General features: G+C 33.0%; 4 protein-coding genes across 6 annotated transcripts; 3 read left to right on the top strand and 1 right to left on the bottom strand.

Moving 5' to 3' along the window:
* Positions 1-905: 905 nt before the first annotated feature.
* Positions 906-5,709, bottom strand: LOC109154994 (DEAD-box ATP-dependent RNA helicase 37-like). Its single transcript, XM_019302733.1, has 7 exons — positions 5,297-5,709; positions 4,658-4,741; positions 4,099-4,341; positions 2,388-2,491; positions 1,933-2,135; positions 1,746-1,856; positions 906-1,129 (listed from the first exon to the last, which is right to left on the bottom strand). The coding sequence occupies exons 1-5, from the start codon at positions 5,318-5,320 to the stop codon at positions 2,000-2,002; spliced, it is 591 nt and encodes a 196-aa protein (XP_019158278.1). The 5' UTR covers positions 5,321-5,709; the 3' UTR covers positions 906-1,129; positions 1,746-1,856; positions 1,933-1,999.
* Positions 5,331-21,142, top strand: LOC109154992 (putative late blight resistance protein homolog R1B-12). 3 transcript variants are annotated; one of them, XM_019302731.1, is made up of 2 exons: positions 5,331-5,335; positions 20,230-21,142. In XM_019302731.1, exon 2 carries the CDS (start codon positions 20,261-20,263, stop codon positions 21,125-21,127), a length of 867 nt encoding a protein of 288 aa, XP_019158276.1. In that variant the 5' UTR covers positions 5,331-5,335; positions 20,230-20,260; the 3' UTR covers positions 21,128-21,142. The 3 variants fall into 3 exon arrangements, with proteins under 3 accessions (XP_019158276.1, XP_019158275.1, XP_019158274.1); XM_019302730.1 differs by lacking the exon at positions 5,331-5,335 and adding an exon at positions 14,156-14,356 and having other exon boundaries at positions 19,910-21,142; XM_019302729.1 differs by lacking the exon at positions 5,331-5,335 and adding an exon at positions 14,838-14,931 and having other exon boundaries at positions 19,910-21,142.
* LOC109154918 (putative late blight resistance protein homolog R1B-14) lies at positions 15,830-17,011 on the top strand. The gene has a single exon (XM_019302658.1). The coding sequence runs from the start codon at positions 15,830-15,832 to the stop codon at positions 17,009-17,011; it is 1,182 nt and encodes a 393-aa protein (XP_019158203.1).
* LOC109154993 (putative late blight resistance protein homolog R1A-3) lies at positions 17,067-18,355 on the top strand. The gene is made up of 2 exons (XM_019302732.1): positions 17,067-18,015; positions 18,177-18,355. The coding sequence occupies exons 1-2, from the start codon at positions 17,247-17,249 to the stop codon at positions 18,299-18,301; spliced, it is 894 nt and encodes a 297-aa protein (XP_019158277.1). The 5' UTR covers positions 17,067-17,246; the 3' UTR covers positions 18,302-18,355.
* Positions 21,143-22,147: the final 1,005 nt, after the last annotated feature.

Here is a 22,147-nt window from a genome sequence, read left to right on the forward strand (position 1 = left end):
TGTTGAAGCCGGTGTTGTTGTAGGTCCTGCGAATAGACAACGGTTATTAACCGTTGTCTTTTCTACCAACGACAACGGTTTTTTAACCGTTGTCTATTAAGTGTTGTTGAAGCCGGTGTTGTTGCAGGTCCTGCGAATAGACAACGGTTATTAACCGTTGTCTTTTCTACCAACGACAACGGTTTTTTAACCGTTGTCTATTAAGTGTTGTTGAAGCCGGTGTTGTTGCAGGTCCTGCGAATAGACAACGGTTATTAACCGTTGTCTTTTCTACCAACGACAACGGTTTTTTAACCGTTGTCTATTTAGTGTTGTTGAAACCGGTGTTGTTAAAAGTCACGTAATAGACAACGGTTATTAACCGTTGTCTTTTCTACCAACGACAACGGTTTTTTAACTGTTGTCTATTAAGTGTTGTTGAAACCGGTGTTGTTAAAAGTCACGCAATAGACAACGGTTATTAACCGTTGTCTTTTCTACCAACGACAACGATTTTTTAACCGTTGTCTAATAAGTGTTGTTGAAACCGGTGTTGTTAAAAGTCACGCAATAGACAACGGTTTTTAACCGTTGTCTTTTCTACCAACGACAACGGTTTTTTAACCGTTGTCTATTAAGCGTTGTTGAAACCAATGTTGTTAAAAGTCACGTACATAGACAACGGTTTTTAACTGTTGTCTTTTCTTTAAAAGACAACAGTTATAAACCGTTGTCTATTGGGTGTAGTTGAAACACCCATAAACTGTTGTCTTTTGTAAAAAAGTCAACGGTTTCTAACTGTTGTCTATTGTAAAATAGACAACGGTTTTTAACCATTTTTCACCTGCTTAAATTATAATTGTATAAAAAAAACAATTTATCCATTCACCATATGTTGCAAAGTGTAGTTACATAATTGTGCACAAGCTAATAAGGTTCAAAATAACAAGTCAAAAGACAACACATGACCAATTCTAATTATCATCCAAGTCATAATACTACTACAACAATTCCCCGAACCAATTCAAGTCCAGATGATCACAACGTTCGAATGACCAAATCATACCTACTCTATATGCCTTGATAGAATATCGGCCCATTCATATCGCACCAGATCAATAACCTCTTTGTCATAATCAACTTGTTGAAACTACATGTAAAAAGTAAGAAAATAAATTAGTATAGATATAAATAATTTGCAATGAAATGAAACTGTCTTCTTACTCTCACCACATTCATACTCAAGCTGTTCATAACAAGATAATGAGTTCCCTAAAGAGAATCATAACAAGTGTAGCCAACAAGTAAAGAAACACACTTGAAAAAGCAATACAAATGCACTCCCCAAAAAAAATGTTAACAGATCAAATACACATGATTCAGGTTCTTGTCTTAGCTTTCAAGTCTTTGGGAGATTACTAGACACCCAAATTTGATAAACAATTCAGATAAAATCTCATGAGAATATAATGCATGAAACTTAAACACAAACGACAAAGAAATCCCTTATTAATTACAAAACATCAAGCACTAAAATGCCCAAAATTTCGAGCTTTCACACGCACTCTACACCCAAATTTCAGAGCAACAAACTTATTCTAAAAAATAAATAATAAAAATCAAATTTATCATCAATAACTGTCCAAATCAAGTGAAAAAGAGAGAGGCTTAAACCCAAGCTAACAAAGCATTAAAAACCTAGAACCATTCTGCAATTAAATAACAGCGAGAAACAAGGAAGAGAGAGTAGAAATGGAATGTAATACCAGTGCTTGAACATAATTTTTATCATCGAAGTCTGGCATATTCTCAATTAAAGTTTTCATGTACGCCATGACAAAGAAACCACATTGGTTACTATCCGGTTGACGAGGAGCCTACAAATGTTAAATAATATTTGCATTACAATTTAGCTATATACAAACACTTATATAGTTAAAAATATGAAATTACCTTGACAATTTCCCAAGCAGTTTTACTGCGTCCTTTCTTTGCATTCGTAGTGGATTCATGAACCATTTTAATAGCCCTTCATCTTGCTGCTGCATCTTGCTGCAAATATGATTTTCAGATGGCGCAACTCTGGCACGTCGCCAAATCTTGCTGCTGCAAACATCAAAGTCGACACGGCTTCCTTGCAATCCTCAGGGCATTCCCTGCATCAAAGTTAGAATATTCGATCATACAGCTGAGCATTGAAAAGAAAGGCAACAAAGTTATTGTAAACTTGATCTCTTTATTCTGCCATGACAGACAACATGAAATGGTAAACAACAGGCCAAACTATGGGCTTTGAGAAGAAGCATAAAAACATCACTGTCAACTGCCATAATAGGTGCCACACAGTACAATTATCAAACATGTTTTTTTTTTAAAAAAAAAAAACAATAATCAAACATGTTATATACCTCTGTTTACTCATGATTGGAAGATTGGTTGAGATCTGTTCACAATACTGATCTATTAGATCATAACACCTTGAGTGGTTGAGTTCAACCAGAAAATCTTCATACTGTTTCATCATAGACAGAAATTGTAAGTATGAGAATTGCAGTCAAGTAACAAGATAAATAAATTCATATCGCTTAAAAAATTCAAGTAACAAGACCAAATAGTATTCAATCCAAATCTCAATTGTAACATAATATATTATTCTCTGAGTGACTAACGGTGATGCCTTTGGTATATGACAGCAAAACCAGGCACTCCGATGATATGCTATTATGCTTATTTTACACCAAAATAAAATAAAATGAAGTATAAGGAACATGTAATATTCATACATAATCAAACAGGAATTAAGTACAGAACAACTAAGGGATTCAACTTTTAGGCTTTTAGCTAATAATAATAAACACTACAACTACAATGTAAGGTAGACCATGCCACCCTAGTTCATGGTGTAATTTGGCCACCCAAACTTGTAACTCAATCATAATAATTAGACGGTACTAAACTTGCACTTACCCTAGAACTTGAAAACCAATTTTTTCTTTTATAAATGCATCCATTATTCCATTAATCACTTTAATATAGGACTGATCTGATTTTCATTCTATCAAAATATCATTCATAACTAAACTTTTCAATACAACCATAAAGATGGACCTTAGCTTATTCATAACTTGTTGACTAGCAGTGCAGATATTGCATCAAAGGCCTTCTTAGTTTTAGATGAACCTTATTTAACAAGGAAAATGTATATTGCACCAGCAACAGTTGTACTGCAGTATCTAGAGTTCAAGCTCCTTCTCATTTTTAGTCAGAAGTGATTAGATGATCTAATGGAGTGGATAATGGTAATTGGTATCCTGGACAGTAATGAATTGATGGGGGAAAAAGATAATTATTAAAAAAAAGGGAAGAAAAGAGGGCTCATATATATATATATATATATATATATATATATATATATATATATATATCTTACCAAAAAGATTAAACAGATGGACTAAAAATGTTTTTTTTTGGGAATTGCATGAGTATTGCATTTGCAGAAATCACAGAAAAATATCAGCAATCAAGAGACAAAAGAAAACAAAAAACAAAAAAAAAAAAAAAAACAAAAAAAAAAAAAAAGAGCAAAGAACAGAAGAGAACCTCAGAATTCCAAGATTTTTTGGTATTGCATTAGCCAAAAAGTGGATATTTATTCTTGCTTTGATTTACACCCACATATACACACATACCTCTGCCTCAATGCAGTTTGGTGAAAATGCAGGCGGTAATGAGAATTTACCCTTATTGGTCTACTAATCCCATAGTATAATTTACCCTAAGAATACGGATTTTTAGCATAAATGTAACAACACTGAGGCAGACAGAAATTCAAACCCTAATATATGAAGAGCTAAGGTATGTGATGGGAAAATTTGCAAAGAGGGAAATTCCGCGCTAAGTGTTCTCACTAAAAATTTGCAAAGGGAAACGATATAATTGAAGGAATTATTTTGATTTTGCAAAGAGGGAAATAACATAACATATACTATATACTATGTCCTAATATAATTTTGCAAAGAGGGAAATAACATAACATATATTATACATTATGTACTAATATAATTACGAAGATGATCCAGACCTATAACAAAAAAGCACGACTCAATGAGCATAACAAACCTGAATCTCTTTCGGGAAGGTAGCACTGAACAACATTGTCTGCCTTATGCCTGGTGGAGGCATGTCTGTCTGTTGCACAATTTTCCTTATCTGAGGTTCAAAACCGATGTCTAACATTCGATCTACTTCATCCAAGGCCAGATATCTAATCATCTCCAATGAGACTCTTGCCCTCTCCAATAAATCAACTAACCGCCCAGGAGTGGCAACAAGTATATGCACGCCCCTCTCAAGCTCTCGAAGCTGTCATACAAAATTGAGAAGATTAATTACAAGGATAACTAAACAAAAATTTAGTGATGGGCTCATGTGGACTGTTTTGCTAGAAAGCACATACTAGCAACAAAGTGATTGGCATGTCAAAGGTGAAACTAAACAAAAATTTCAACTTTAGCTCAACAATTCTTAAAATATCAAGAGCAGAAAGTGATGGACAATTCTTACATATCCTATTTATGTAATGGATTAAATGGGTTGTCTTTGATAAATCTATGTGACCTATTAACATGTTCATCTTACAAAAGGTTTTATTAAATGAAGATATTAGAAAGAATAGGACCTGTTGATTTATGGGTGCTCCACCATAGGCAACAACCACATTGACACCAGTCTGATATGCAAACTTTCTAGCTTCATCATGAATCTTTACTCTTTAATCTACTGATCTGAATGCCCTTTTGGAGATCTGCAAGAATGTTAACTGCTCAGATTAGTGTAGTTCTAGAAGGGCATTTTTGGCTTCAAATCCCTTTGGGAATTTTAGTTTATTTTTTTTTTTTTGAATTTTTCTGGCCAGTGTTATTACAACATTACTGAGAACTCACATACCAAATGCAAGAAAAGAAAAGCTATAAGAGTATAATATACTGAATTGACAAAGACTGGATATTATAATTCCATTTGACTGAATTCTCTACCACTAAAGATTATTGGATACTTTGTGGCTTTTTCCTAAGATTTGGAATCTTCCATCACAATTTCAATAGTCACCACATGGCCACATCTTCTCCCCTAAGCCACCAGGCTTACTGCCACTTGCCACCATGCAAATTTCTCACACAAATCACCCACCACAAACAAATCCCAAATTCTCCCTCATGGCGTCTCCTTAAACCAATATATAAGCAGCAAAAATGGCACCACAGACAAACCTTGATTAAAAACTATACAAGCAAAAAATGGGTCTCAGGGCTCTGACCTTGACACCTCCACAGAATGGCATTTTCACAAACACTGGGTGTGCACACAAGCTCTCAACTTGTAGCGGCGTTCCCAGCAGAAGAAGCCTCAAGAAATCTTTCGTGGTTTCAGCCAAGAAAGAGAAGAGCGATGAAGAACCCGCCCAGAGGAAGCAATCTTTGTTCACTAGTGTGACGGAAGCCCGCGATTTTTCCCAGGTTAGATCCGCCAAAGATGCCGAGCTTCTTGAAGATGCTAGGGAAGCCACTCAATCCGATTGGAGGCGGGGACGGCGTCGGAGATTGGACGCGGAAAGAGGACGGTCGGCGGAGAGCACTGGGCTGACTGCGGAGATGGCAGAGATGGCGGTGTTTGAGGAGAATGGAGATCGGCGGAGAGCACTAGGTTTGCAAAGAGAGAATGTCTGAGAATGGCGGTAGCGGAAATTTTGTCTTAGAAACTAAAGTGTTTGACGGGAAAATTTACAAAGAGAGAAATTTCTCCCGCTTAAGTGTTCTAACTAAAAATTTTTAAAGGGAAACAATTGAATTGAAGGAATTATTTTGATTTTGCAAAAAGAAAAATAACATAACATATACTATATACTATATACTAATATAATTAGAAAAATAACAAAATTTTATTTTAATTTTATAATAAGCTTTCATTTTTTCAAAATTAAATAAGTATATTCATACCAAGACTATGTGGTCTAATGGTACCCGGGTTGGACTTCCATTTGGAAGGTTGTGAGATCGAGCCAGTAACATTTAAAAAAAAAAAAGTATATTCATGATTTTGTAGGGACCCGATCCACCATAAAAAAATATTAGCTTTATTACCCAGGTTGCTAGACCCAAAATAGTACCAGCGAGTATATATGTACAGAACGCGAGATTCATAATTTATATACTGTAGATTCATAAAATCTTTACTCTAGATTCATAATTTCTAAATCGTAGATTCATAATTTAAATACAATAGATTCATAATTTAAATACAATAGATCCATAATTTTTATACAATATATTCATTATTTCTATACTGCAGATTCATAATTTCTAAACTGTATAGTTATCAAATTATGAACATATAGTTTTATGATTTGTGAATACATAGTTCAACAATTGGGAATATGAACATCATATCGAAAATTATGAATATAGAGTTCAATCATTATGAATATGAATTTCAAAAATTATGAATATATAGTTCGGTAATCATGAACATAGAGCAGTGTGCACCATGCATGGTGCACACGGTTGCACAGCATAATTTGCCCTTTATTACTCGGAGGTTTATTACCCAAACAGCTGGCGGCCCAATTATTACAAAGATCACGGCAAAAGAAATTGGCTATAGCTTACTGTACGATATCAACTATTCTTTCGTATCCATTCTCCACGTGTCCCATGCATGGCGGAATGGTCGATTACCAACATATAGCTAACCTTGTTAGTCATGCGCTAGCCGGAAGGGTCGATTACCAACCCCGGCCCCTATCATACCGCCCTTACCCTCCACACCATACCGCACCATTCGGAACGCCACACCGCACTGCCGGGGCCATTCTAGGCCATGTCGGACCGGCGCGACCGCATAGGGCCCCCAATTTTTGGAAGCCCAATTTTTTAAAAAAAAATATTATAGATATAATCTATTATTTTTTATACTTGATAATTATTATTATTATTATTATTATTATTATTATTATTATTATTATTATTATTATTTTGAATTCCTAGATTGGTCTTAATTGTAATTGAAAATAAAACTTTAATGAATTGAAATTGAAATTTTGGTGAATAATTTTATATTTAAATATTAACGAAAATAGAACTATTAAATTAACTTTTGAACAACCGTTTAGCTTAGTTTGTTATGGCTTGGTAGGTGTAACACTTTAGTAAACAAGAGTTGGTGTGGCTTGGTGGGTTTAGCTTTGTTTGTTATGTTAGAAATCTTAGGTTCTATCCCTCTTAAGGGCATCCTTAACATATTTCATACAATCATTGTCTTGGTTCTCAGAGACAACACAGAACCAAACTGGTTATATCCTAGATGTTGTGCTTAAGTACATAAGTGTTGGTGTGGCTTAGTAGGTTTAACTTAGTTTGTTATGTTTGACTCTTGTTGTTAACATCTTTGTTTATATTTTATAAAATAATGATGCGCAAAGACAACGGTTTTTTATAACCGTTGTCTTTGTAGTGTTGTGTATTTAAATACGCTTAAAGACAACACATCAACGACAACGGTAAAAAAACCGTTGTCCTTTAAATAAAAAAGAGCGTGCAAAGACAACGGTTTTTAAAAACCGTTCTTTATAGTGTTGTGTATTCGAGTGCGCTTAAAGACAACACACCAACGACAACGGTTAAATAAAATCGTTGTCTTTTTTTAAAAAAAGAGCGCACAAAGACAACGGTTTTAAACAACCGTTGTCTTTCTAGTGTTGTGTATTCCAGTGTGCTTAAAGACAACACACCAACGACAACGGTTAAAAAAACCGTTGTCTTTTTAAAAAAAAAACGCACATAGACAACGGTTTTAAAAAACCGTTGTCGTTGTGGTGTTGTCTTTTCACAAAATGCACAAAGACAACACACTTACAACAACGGTTAAGTAAAAACCGTTGTCTTTGACAAAAGTGTTACATCAAAGACAACGATTTTGGACCAAACTGTTGTCTTTTATACAAAAGACAACACTTTTCTTAAAAACTGTTGTCTTTCTAGTGTTGTCTATGTGCATTTTTCTTGTAGTGAATAATAATAATCTATACTATAATTAAAAACAAAATCCTATTTACTTGATTTTTCGCCCAAACAATAGTAAATAGTAAAGGTAAATTAAAAAAGGAACGTAAACTAAAAAAAAATAGAAATATGTCACAATAATATTCTATATCATAAATTAAAAATGAAACAAGAATTATGTAAATGGGAAAATGAAATGAATATTAATAATTGACTGAAAATTAAAAATGGAAAAATGAATGGAAATTATGTTAAATTGATTGAGAATAAAAAAAAATTTGATCCATAATTGACTAAAATGGAAAAAGAAATGGTCAAATTATTACATTTTAATTTTTAACAATAATATTACACAGTAGAATAAATCAAATCACAATTATATCATAAATCTTTCACAATTTCAAATAATGGAACGGAAATATTTCAATAATAATATTCTACATCATCAAGTAAAGGAAAATTAAAAATGGAAAGAAAATATTTCAATAATAATATTCTACATCATCAATAGTAAATGTATATTTTTAAAAATAGTACTGGTAAATTAAAAATGGAACGAAAAAAAAAAAAGAAACAAAAATATTTCAATATATTCTACATCATCAAATAAAAATGGAACAGAAATTAGGTAAAATATCACTGCATCTATATTTTAATTGATTAATTGTTTGAAAATAAAAAAGAATAGTTGACTGAAAATGAATCTAATATTACTAATTGACTAAAAATATAAAAGGAAATGAATATTAATGATTGATTGCAAATAAAAAATGATCCATAATTGACTAAAATAAATAAAAAAAAAAAAGAAATGGTCAGCTCATTGCATTTTAATTAAAAATGGAACAGAAATTAAAAATTGGACGAAAATATTTCAATAATAATATTCTACACCATCAATGGTAAATGCATATTTTAAACAATAGTAAAGGTAAATTAAAAATGGAACGAAAATATTTCAATAATAATATCTACATCATCAATTAAAAATGGAATGAAAATTAGGTAAAAATATCACTGCATTTGATTTTCTAATTGACTGAAAATAAAAAGAATAATTGGCTGAAAATGAATCTGATATTACTAATTGACTGAAAATATAAAAGGATCACTAATTGAGTGATATTCTACCATTATATATTTTCACCCGAGTAACCCGTCCTGATGGACTGAAGGTGTTAGCTCTAAACGATGATGGACAAGATTGTGTTGCCACTACCAATGTCGCCTATGGTGATATTATGTTTTCTTTTTTAAATAAAAAAATTGTTTATATATCTAGACAAAAAATATATCTACCATACAAATGAATTAGGATAGCAATTCATTCCTATAACTGAATTGTTAGAGAACGAGCACATTTGCCTAACTTATGAAAATACTAAACAATGATAAATAAAAATCTTCAAAGTTAAAGCACCGCATGCGTACATCTAGACATTAGCCATTAATTTGAGCAATTATTTGCACAAATTCAAGCAATGATAACATCAAAATACATAAACAATCCAAATCATATCTTTAATTGCACTATATAATATTTGATGTTCTAATTTAAATAATTATATATCGATTCAAATATTCTTTTTTTTTGGTACGATTCAAATATTCTTAATATATTACAACAAATCCATTCCGTGCATCGCACAGGTGAAAATACTAGTTATTTCTAAAAGAAAACGAATTAACTATAATATATGTATTATATGGGATATATATGAATACGAGCTCATCGACTTCCCATAGAAAATAGTAATGCAATGGGCAATGGTCAATTGTATGTGGCTTTTCTCGAATCACCCATCCTGATGGCCTGAAGGTGTTAGCTCTAGACGAGGATGGACAAGATTTTGTTGCTACTACCAATGCCGTCTACAAAGAGATTTTCAATAATGTGCAGTTCCAGCAGCCAATGATATTATGTTTTCTTTTTATGCGAGGATGAAAAAATTGGTATATATCTACACAGAAGTTATATCTTCCATACAAATAAATTAGGATAGAAAATGATTTATATAACTGAGTTGCTAGACAACGAGCAAATTTGCCACTTAGAGTGCGTTTGGAAACTCGAAAAATGATTTCTGGAAATCATTTTTTTGCGTTTCCAGTGTTTGACTAGAGGGGGGAAAATGAAAGTCAATGAAAAATAGGGATGTGGTCAATGAAAAATAGAGAGAATTTTCTGGAAAATGACTTCTCCTTTTTTTATGGGGGGGGGGGGTCATTTTCCGTTTGTGGCAGGCTGGCAGCGGAGCAGCCAATCACCCGTCGCCACCGTCACCACCACCACCCACCACCCCTACTACCACCCCCACCCCCACAATCATTGTATATTTTAAATATTTAAAATTAAAAATAATTATACTCATTTTTCAGAAAATGAACCAAACACACCAAGACAGTTTTCTGGAATGCAACCAAACACTAGAAAGGAAAATGTTTTCCTACTTTCCAAACACACCCTTAATACGAATCATAAACACTGATGTATAAAATTTCTAAATTTTCAGCACCGGATGCGTACATTTACACATTGGTTATTAATTGAGTGTTTATTTGCTCAAATTCAAAAAATGATAACAATAGAAAATACAGTCGATACAACTCAATTCTTCAATTGAACTATATAATATTCGATGTTATATATAATTTATGTAATTGTATAGCGATCAAAATATATTCTTAAAATATTATAACAAATCCATTACGTGCATCACACATGTGAAAATAATAATAATGATAATAATAATAATAATAATAATAATAATAATAATAATAATAATAATAGTTTTAAAAAAATAAAAAGAATAATAATAATTTAATAAAAGAAATAAAATTTAAAAAAAAAAAAAACATATGTGGAGCCGAACGTTCGGCTCCCCTTAGTTTTGCCACGCATGGGAGCCTTGAGGCTCCAATTTAAAAATTAAGCTTGCCCATCCGTTGATGGGCAAGCAATGAGCTAGCAAAACTGGCTCTTGTTATTCAAAGAGTCGAAATGGCTCTACAGTAATTTTTTTTTTTTTTTTTAAGTATAGATGTGTTTTGGGAGAATCATTCTAAAAAAACTGTTAAGTGAAAATATTGTAAATTGCAATGTTTGTATGTTCAGTGATTTGGAACAAATTGTTGCTTCAAACTGTTGAATAACCAAACACTTTCTTTAGCATTTTGATCTTTGGGTTACATCATATTTACCAATCGTCCAATATCTTTGGGTTACATTATAATTAAACAAATTAAATTTTTACTACATCTAAATTCCTTAAATTAAGAATTTCTTTATCCATAATAATTTATTCAACAATAATGGTTGAACTAAATGAACACGGAGCAAAACACCTAAAGGACTGGAATCGTTGATTCATTCATTGATCTTGTATATATGTGCATTCATTAAATATATTAGAACCATTTGCAACAAAAATACTTGGTTACTATTTAAAAAAAGTTTAGTAACAATTATAATGAATCTCATATATTACATTGTATTTATATACTATGAGTTACATGTTTAAATAAACAAATTCGACATTAAATTACTTATGTATGAACTTTGCCGGAAAACTGTTATAGTTAAAATAATGAGGGTATTTTAATCTTTTTGCCTCTCATTTCTTTCTTCCCCATTTCTTCATCGGATTTACTTCAAATTTTGCCGGAGAAAACACACCGACGCTGGTTTCTGGTATCCCGGCTTCAAATCACAAAGAAAAAGAGGAAGAAATAGGGAAAATTCAATGTTTTTACAATGAAATTGTGTATAATACGTGAAGGGTTTCTGGTTTGCTAATTCGGACCGTTTCCATCAAGCAAAGCCATACTTTTACTTGTCAAACCGGAAATTGCATACAAAGCGTCTTTATTTTTGCCCCCAATGCAAATCCCGTATCTGTTGTAATTGCAAACCAGAACTTGAATTAATAAGACCCCTATAATCATAGGACTAAAATTGAAATTTACTCATATTATTATATTACTCCATTCATTTGGAAGAGACCCAATCGATATTTTGCGGACTATTGTCCATATTATAAGGATATCTGGCAAATTATTGTATAGACCATGGTTCATACAATTGTGTAAACCATGAATATCAGGTATATTTTTAATATATTAAAAGTACATTATTTTTATACTGAAGGTACATTAAATAAAATAATGTATCCTAAGTATATTAAAATGTACTTTCAAAAAATGTACCTTACGTACATAAATAATGTACCCTTAATATATTAAAAATGTACTTTTTATTTATGGTCCCCACAATTGTGTGGATCATGGTCCATGTAATAATGATTGAGGATATCTACAATGGTTCTCCCTTTATCTCCCTAATTTGTGAGCTCAACTCTTCCCCATCACCATATAATCTCCTATAATATTTTTTTCTCCAATCCTTCTCTCCTTTTCTCCATTTTGTGTGGGTCATACTTCTTCACACTCCTATACATCATCTATTATTTCATTTACTTATCTATAATTAATAATTTTAACTTTATAATTATAATTTTTAATTTTTATTTTAATTAAAAATAAATTTAGGTAACAATAAATTGAGAGAGGAAAAAAAAAGTTATGAACCTTTGGGAGATTTTCGAAAGGTTACACAGTACCTCTGTGTTACCTACCATTCACAGATTTCCGAAAGGTTAAAAAAATAAATATTTTAATTTGATAAAATATAATTAGTAAATATACTTAATTATTTTATCTCGGAAATATATTATTTAATTAATAAATATAATTAATATAATTAATTATTTTTTATAATTAATAATTTTAACTTTATAATTATAATTTGTAATTTCGATTATAAATATAATTTAATAAATTATGAAATAAAATATATTTTAATTTTATAAAATATAATTTATAACTTTAATTCAAGCAATTAAACTCTCTACGAAATTTAAATTAAACTACAAATTTAATACAATTTTGAAGTGATGATAAACTTCTTCTTCCGACAGCATTAACCCGTTTTTGAAAGGATTCAAACCTACCCGGCCTCTAGTGCAAGAATTATAGGCTCATTTATGGATAGTGGATACATCATTACTTCATTTGTTCATTACGAGATTTTCCTTCAAGTTCTAGTGTAAGCAATCCCCATGGATGCTCGCATATGCCATGACTATTAACAAAAGTTAGGGTCAAACACTAACTCATGTTTGGTTATTACTAAAAAAAATTGGTGTTTAATCACGGTCAATTGTACGTACCTTTTTCCTTAGTCACTCATCTTGATAGCATGGAGGTGTTAGCTCTAGACGAAAATTGACAAGATTCTGTTAATACTACCCATGTCGACATGTCGTCTACAAAGAGGTTTTCAATAATGTGTAATTTGAACCGGTGATATTATTATTTTTTTTTTCAAATACAAATCCTAAACACTAATATAAAAATTCTCAAAGTTTCACCATCGGATGCTTACTTCTACACATTAGCTATTAATTCAACAATTATTTGGTCGAATTCAAGCAAGGATAACATCACAAAACATAATCGATTCATACCATCTTTTCAATTGCACTATATAATATTTGATGTTATAATTTATATAATTATATATCTATTCAAATATTCTTAAAATATTATGGGAAATCTATTTCGTACATCGTACGGGTGAAAATATTAGTATTGTTGAATAGGAATATAAATTTTAATATTGTTATATTGTATTACGAACAGAATTTTAATGTGGAATTCTAGTACGAATAGAAAAGTAGGAAACAATATATTCTATTAGGAGTTTTATTACACTATTTTATAATATTACGTAAACCTTAATAGTATAGGATTGGGCGGATGTTAAAGTGAAAATTAGATTAATAGTATAGATGGATAGTATTGATTGATTAAATTAATAGTAAAATAACGCCCTGTAATTTTAATCTAAATTATTAATAACCGATTCTTTTTCTTTTTTTTTTTTGTAAAATCAGAATTTGATAACCATTTTTCATTTTTAAGTACATATTGACTTTAATTTGTGATAACAATTCATTTTATATATATATATATATATATTAGTTAATTCCCAATTTAGGACATTGTATAACAACTGGCAAACAGGTACATGACGCGTCCATACAATTGACCTCTATCCTCTAAAGTCTTCCCTTCAATTATTTAACACCAAAAATCAATATCTCATAAAATATAATCCTTAATTTCTCCCTCATTTTTTTTTTTTATCTGATATCCATTTCTTTCCTCTTATTTTTCTACTTCAAGAAATCTGCAGTGTTCTTAAAGATATATATTGGATCTGAAATTCATTTCTCTGCTCATTCACTCTTAGATCAGAGGTGAGTCGTTCTTGAAATATTGTATTATTGTTAGTAAAGCTATTTCTTTCATCACTTGTTTGCTTAGTTTTTTCTTTTAATTTGTACTCCGTATATAACAATATATGTATATAGTTGGTCAAAGTGAGGGACTCTTTGTGCGCAGTGAGCACCGGTCTAGCCTCTATGGTTCATGTTCAGTTGAGTCACCATGATTTACATCCTCCCAAATGCTTTATCGGGCCGGAATGTGAGAGACCCTTAAAGTTGGGGTTCAACCTTTTTGGAAGAATGTGTATATAGTTGGTTCTGTAATGTTCATTAAATTAGTTTATGAATGGTTGGTTAGTGCGGATCTGACGATTCTTCCCTTTCATCTTTATCTTTTTTTCTTTTTTTTTTTTTTTCTTTTTTTTTTTTTTTTTTTTTTTTCTTTTTTTTTTTTTCTTTTTTTTTTTTTTCTTGAAGAAAGCTTTTCATCTTTATCTAATTTCGGGAAAATACAGGCAAATTATAATCTTAGCTTCCACGAGTTAGTTCTATCCATCAATTCAAAGTGTTCATCTCGAGATCAAAGCTTGTGCACACTTACAAAGGTTCGTAAGCTCTTGTTAGTCTGAACTTTAGTGAAGTTAATTATCGAGTGAATTCCATTTTTAGTCCTATTGTTATAGGGGTGTTTTCAATTTTAGTCCACCTTAATTTTTTTTTGTCAATTTATAACCACTATTATTGAATGTGTTCCACTTTTAGTATCACCGTTAGTATTTCCATCAAGAGGCCGTGTAATCTAGGGGTATTTTGTCCTTTCTATTCATCCAAGACTATGTTTGACTAAAGAAATGAGAACATTAAACCTAAAACTTAAGAAACTTCGCCGGCCCATGTTGGAACGAACGAAACGATGTAGCTTTGGCTTCACATTCTCGTTGTTCAAAGAGCCATCTTCGAATATCGGAGGAGGAGGACGAAGCGCCTGGATTAAAAGAGAAGAGACAAACATAAAAAGACCAAAATACCCTTTAGTTATACGGTCTCTTGACGAAAATATTAACGGTGGACTAAAAGTAGAACACATTCAATAACAGTGGTTGTAAAGTGACAAAAAAAATTAAAATAGATTGGAATTGGAAACGCCCCTATAACAGTAAGACCAAAAATGGAATTCACTCTTAATTATCACAAGATTAAGTATGCACACAATACTATAATAATGGGTAATTCTCGATCACTTCCCATAAAACACAATTTGAAATTATCTGTTACTGTATAAAGTTTATCAATCTAAAGTAGCTTATTTCTAAAGATACATTTATATTTCTTAAAAAGTCAAAACATTAAAATTAATTTATATACTCTCTGTGCCGACAGTCTTTATCTTTTCATCGTGTCTTTTATCAAGTGCTTTGCCTCTCAAAATTTTATCACTTCCTTACTTTGTTCTTTTGAATATATTTCTAACCAATACAATACAACGTATTTGAGATTAGAAAGATGCCAAACATCTCTGATAAAGCTGTGGGTTTCAAGAAGGAAGCAGAAACAATCATAAATCGGCTTATTTATGGGTCAAAGGAGAGAAAAGTTGTTTTAATTACAGGCATGGGTGGATTGGGAAAGACAACTCTGACTAGGAGAGTGTATGAGGAGAAAAAAGTAGCCAAACACTTTGACAACAGTGCATGGTGTACAGTTTCTCAAGAATATGATTACAAGCACTTGTTGAACAAAATATACAGTCAAGTATGTGGTAGGGGGATAGAGATTGGCAATGTAGCTGAAGAGCTTCGCAAATGTTTGATTAGAAGGAGATATCTCATAGTGTTGGATGATATTTGGAGTGTTGAAGCATGGGAAGAGTTAAATAGAGTCTTTCCCTCATGTGACAATGGAAGTAGAATTGTTTTAACAAGCAGAGAAGAAAGTGTGGTTTCTGATGCCAAATATATTTGTTGTCTTCCTTTCTTCACTATTGATGAGAGTTGGGAATTATTTCAAGTGAAGTTATTTAAAGGGAATGAATGTCCTAAAGAGCTTGAAAGTATTGGCAAAGAAATATCTAAAAAGTGTGGGGGGCTACCGTTGGTTATTGGCTTGGTAGCCGGGCTTCTGGTAGGAGTTGAAGAGAGTGAGCAAATGTGGCAAGAATTTTTTCTTACTTTAAACTCATATGCTGAGTTTAGAGAGGGAATACGGAGCAATGACGCGATAGAGCTTAGTTACAAGTATTTATTAGATCATTTGAAACCATGCTTACTTTACTTTGCAGCATTCCTAGAGGATGAAAGAATTGAAGTTTCCTATCTAATAAAACTATGGATATCTGAAGGGTTCATAGACATTAAGAAGGAGAGAGTAGAAGACACCGCAGAGTATTGTTTGAACCATCTGGTTGGCAGTAACTTAGTAATGATTTCTGAAAGGAAGTACGATGGTGGCATCTTATCATGCATTGTTCATGATTTGATACATGAGTTTTGCTTAGCAAAAGCTAAAGAGGAAAATTTCTTGCACATAATTAAGATGGAAGATAAGTTGAATCCAACTCTGGAATTTACTCCACATCGGATATCTTTCCATAGATATGTTGGTAATGAGATTCCTAATGAATTGGTAGCATGGAATTCTTCTATCCACACACTTTTTGGGTTACCCAAAGGTTATCATAGACTATGATGCAAAGGTTTATAATGGCTCATGGATTGCGAAAAAATTCTTGGATTTAGAGTTCATTGGTGTGGATAAATTAATTTTAGCTGAAATTAACTCACTAATTCATCTAAGATATCTGGCTCTCTATCTATGTGGATGTGGTTCTGTCTCACCATCGTCACTGAAGAATCTTGAGGGTCTCATAACATTAAAGTTGACTTCAGACAAGGATTTACATTTGCCAAAATATTTTTGAAATATGAAAAGTTTGAGACATATGATTATCCACCACTATGATTGTGATTCATACCCAACAGTACGTACTCCAGTTATTGAAACAATTTTTGGTTTCTTACAGACTTTGTTTGAGAATAAAGTCTTACAGACATTAGATTTGAAAACTTGTTTGACTACAAGGGAGGAGCATTTATTGAGGAAGCTTCCCCATCTCAAATATTTGAGCTGTCTGGTCTCGCCATCATGTCCATTTCCTGAAATTCACATTCTCCATCATCTTGAATCTCTTTGGTTATACAATACTTGCAATCATGATCCACATTACCGTGGGAATCCACATCTTCTTAATGATCTTAAACTCACCAAGTTTCCATCAAGTATTAAGGAAATAAATTTGAAGGGTATTACTCTTTCGTCGTCAGCAATTTCAATAATTGCACAACTCTCCAATCTTGAGGCTCTAATACTAGCGTGTTGCAAGTTTGAGGAGGGTTTAGAATGGAATGTGGATGAAGAAATCCAATTCCACAAACTAAAATACCTCCAACTAGACCATCTTAATATTAGAATTTGGAATATTTGCAGTGAAGAGTCTTTTCCTTGCCTTGAGCAAGTAATTTTGGATTATTGTGTGGAGTTACGGGAGGTGCCTTATAGATTGGCAGATATTTTAACATTGGAACTACTCAGTGTGCGTAGCTGCCATAAAAGCAGTAAAAGTCCAGCGAAGAAAATTGAGGAAGATGCACGAGACATAGGAAATGAGCAACTTAATGTCGAGATTATATCAAGTAAGTGAAATGTGCAGACAGACTTCTGGTCTTCAATTCACTTTCAATAGCATCCTAAGCCTATGTATATACAGAAGAATCAATTAAATGCATTTCTATTTTTGGTGTTGTGCGTGGGGTCCTACTAAGTTTCTTCATTTGTTTTTCAAAATTATTGACAGGTAATCTAGCGACAGGGTGTGTTCGAAAAAGACTTCAGCAAGGGTTGGAACTGTTTTTTTTTTTTTTTAACGGAGGGAACTGCTTAAACAATTTAGTTAAGAAGTGTGACTGTCAGACTGTGTGAGCAGTAAAGCAGTTTGATGTGTGAACTACGTAATTACAACTTGTTATCACTTCTATATCATTAGTAGCTCGTAACAACTTGTGAACTAATATCATCCGTTCATATAGTCTAGCATGATAAAAAGTTGAAAATTAAATAAAAATGATGTAAAATTTTTGTAATTATAATGGTTCATTTTGGAAACATTATATAGTGCATCAATGGATAAGTGACACTACACTATTAATTATCTCTAGATGCAAGTATTGTCAAGCGTTTTCAAATGCACTATTGTCATTGCAAAAATGTAACTGCATTTTTTTCATTTTTTATTAATTTTCAGCGCTTAATTATCTTAGATTTATGGATGGGATTAGTCCGCAAGTTTTCATGAAACTAATCTGTTTATTATCACTTCTATATTCTGAAGTGTATGTGACGGATATATTGGGAATCGACCCGAACCGACCCGAGGGCGCGAAGCAAGAACGGGTCCCGGGGCGGCGCCACGTACCCGCCCCGGCCGAGGCCTCGCCACGTGGCCCCCGCACGGGCCACGTTGGAAGCCGGGCCTGCCTCTCCAGGAGGCCGGGCCGACCTCCACATGGGCCCGGCCTGGGCCCATGATGAGCTCGGCCTGGCCCCCGCAGCGCGGCTCGGTCGCGAGACCGGGCGAGGTCAACTCCAGATCCAACTAACCCCCCGTTTTAGGGGGAGGCGGTTGGGGGCTTGGCTTGTATAAAAGCCCCCCTCCTTGTCCTAACAAGGCACATGCTATCTACGCTCTACATTTCCTACATACTTTGTCCTAAAATACTACTGTAATAGCCAATTCTACGGCATTTAATACAATCTACGGTCTCACGGCCTTTACTATATCATTCGTATCATTTATTTATTATTCGTACTCTTATTCGGGTTAGTTAAGTCGGACCCCCGGTTTAATTAATTCCATCAGTATGTATGTTGTTTAATTTTGTTTGCTACATATATTACGTATACAATCAAACCAGCTCTTGCTCCTTTCAAAAAAAAAAAAACAAAAAACAAAAAACAAAAACCAGCTCTTGCTTTTTCATTATTATAAAAAAAATTACTCCGTACTTTTTAAAAAATTGATATTTTATGTTTAATAAATTTTTTAATAATATAGTTTTAAAATATATAAATTTTATTCAATAATACTAAATTAAATATTGTACAAAATTAAACAAGCAATTGCAACGTAAGTACGTAACCATGCATTTTAGAGCAAAGATAGAAACATTCTTATTTCATTTTATATTTAAGATTACTTTCAGGTGGTCGGAAATTTCATAATTTCCAACAGTGAGTATAGTCATTCCAAAGTCCCCTTTGTATTAACTATTCTTAGCCAATTAAGAATATATAGCCATTTTTTATTATTTCGATCAAAATTATTGTCCTTATAAATCCTTCATATAAATACATATATTTCCAAGCATTCTTCAAACTCATACAATTAATTTGTTCGCTTCCCATCATCGTTAAGACATGATAATATTTCCATGCATTCTTCAAACTCATACAATTTCTTCATCTTCTTTTATTTTGATTGATGAATAAAATTGAACAAATAGTTATAATCAAACCCTATATTTCTTAAAGCAATTCAAGGTTCCAAGAGATAAAAAAAGATGCCAAACATCTATGAGATTGATAATGATAAAGTTGTGGGTTTTGAGAAGGAAGCACAAACAATCATAAATCAACTTATTCATGGTTCAAAGGAGAGAGAAGTTGCTTTAATTACTGGTATGGGCGGATTGGGAAAGACAACTTTAACGAGGAGAGTGTATAAAGAAAAAAAATATAGTCAACCACTTTGACAAGCGTGCGTGGTGTACTGTTTCTCAAGAATATGATTGCAAGGACTTGTTGAACAAAATATATAGTCAAGTATGTGGTAGGGAGATAAAGATGGGCAGTAGTGTATCTGAAGAGCTTCACAAAAGTTTGATGGGAATGAGATACCTCATAGTGTTGGATGATATTTGGAGTCTCAAAGCATGGGAAGAGTTGAATAGAGCTTTTCCCTCATGTGACAATGGAAGTAGAGTTGTTATAACAAGCAGACAAGAAAGTGTAGTTTCTGATGCTAGACATATTTGCCTTCCATTCTTCACTATTGATGAGAGCTGGGAATTATTGCAAGTGAAGTTATTTAAAGGGAAGGCATGTCCTAAAGAACTTGAAAATATTGGAAAAGAAATATCTAAAAAGTGTGGGAGACTACCTTTGGTAGTTGGTTTGGTAGCCGGGCTCCTGAGAGAAGTTGAAAAGAGTGAGCAAATGTGGCAAGAAGTTCTTAATACTTTAAGCTCACAAATTGCATTTAGTGGCAGAATACAGAGTAGTGATGCAATAGAACTTAGTTACAATCATTTACCAGATCATTTGAGACCATGCTTACTTTACTTTGCAACAATCCCAGAGGATAAAATAATTGTAGCTTCGAAATTGATAAATCTATGGATATCTGAAGGATTCATAGACATTATAGAAAAAGAGAGAGTAGAAGACGCTGCAGGGGATTGCTTGAATCATCTGGTGGGTAGTAACCTAGTTATGGTGTCTGAAAGAAAGTATGATGGTCACATCTTATCATGTGGTGTTCATGATTTGGTATGTGACTTTTGCTTAACAAAAGCTAAAGATGAAAATTTCTTGCACATAATTAAGAAGGAAAATGTGTTCGATGACTTGGATCCAACTCTAAAGTTGACTCCACGTCGAATATCTTTACATATATGTAGTGCTTATGATGGGATTCCGAATGAATTGGTATCTTTGGAATTTTTCTATCCGCACACTTTTGTGTTTTAGATATTCTAGTTACACTCTTTATGATAGTCGACACAATAGCTCATGGGTTGCTAAAAAATGTGAACATCTCACAATCTTAGATTTAGAGATGATTAAAATGGACATATGAATTATGTTCGAAATTATATTCATTTTATTGTGGACTATAGGCAAATATTATTGCGTGAAGAGAAGGAAAGAAAAGGAACTGAATCACTACATTAGTTTGTTGACTGGTAAAGTAAACTTCATCATCTTTACCGAATAGAAACTGCCACCTTTTTATATACTTAGATGACAGTTGCAATAGAATGAGAAAGGTTATAAGATATCCTTTTTACCCCTTTGCTTCTCCCTCTAATACCCCCCGTAAGCTGGAGTGTGCAGATCCTGGACACCAAGCTTAGATACAAAGGTGCTGAACATGGAGGAGGCTAAGGGTTTTGTAAAGCCGTCGGTTATCTAATTGATAGAGGATACAGAGAGTAACTTGATCAGACCTTGGACAACCCTTTCTCTCACAACGTGGAAATCAATCTCGATGTGCTTCGTTCTCTCGTGGAAGACATGGTTCTCAGCTATTGCTATAGCTGACTTGCTGTCACAAAATACAGCAGCTGGTGCAGTTGAGGTGACATTCAAATCCCGAAGAAGAGAATCCAGCCACTGTAATTCACAAGAAGTCGTGGCTAAGGCCCGGTATTCTACCTCCGATGAAGATTTGGAAACGGTGGCTTGTTTCTTGGAACGCCATGAGATGAGGGATGTTCCTAGGAATATGCAGAACCCCGTGACTGATTTGCGTGTCTCAACACAAGCTCTCAAGTCCGAATATGAAAAAGCTTTGAGTTTGAGGTTGGTGTTTGCCGGATAGAATAAACCTTGGCCTAGGGAGCCTTTGATGTATCTTAATATGCGATGAGCAGCTGCCATGTGCTTGTCAGTAGGCGAGCTTACAAATTGACTAAGTTGATGCACTACATACGTGATGTCGGGCCTGGTTGCGGTAAGGTATAATAACCTTCCTATGAGCCTTCGATA

Source organism: Ipomoea nil, unplaced genomic scaffold (genome assembly GCF_001879475.1).
Source record: "Ipomoea nil cultivar Tokyo-kokei standard unplaced genomic scaffold, Asagao_1.1 scaffold2662, whole genome shotgun sequence".
Taxonomy (NCBI): domain Eukaryota; kingdom Viridiplantae; phylum Streptophyta; class Magnoliopsida; order Solanales; family Convolvulaceae; genus Ipomoea; species Ipomoea nil.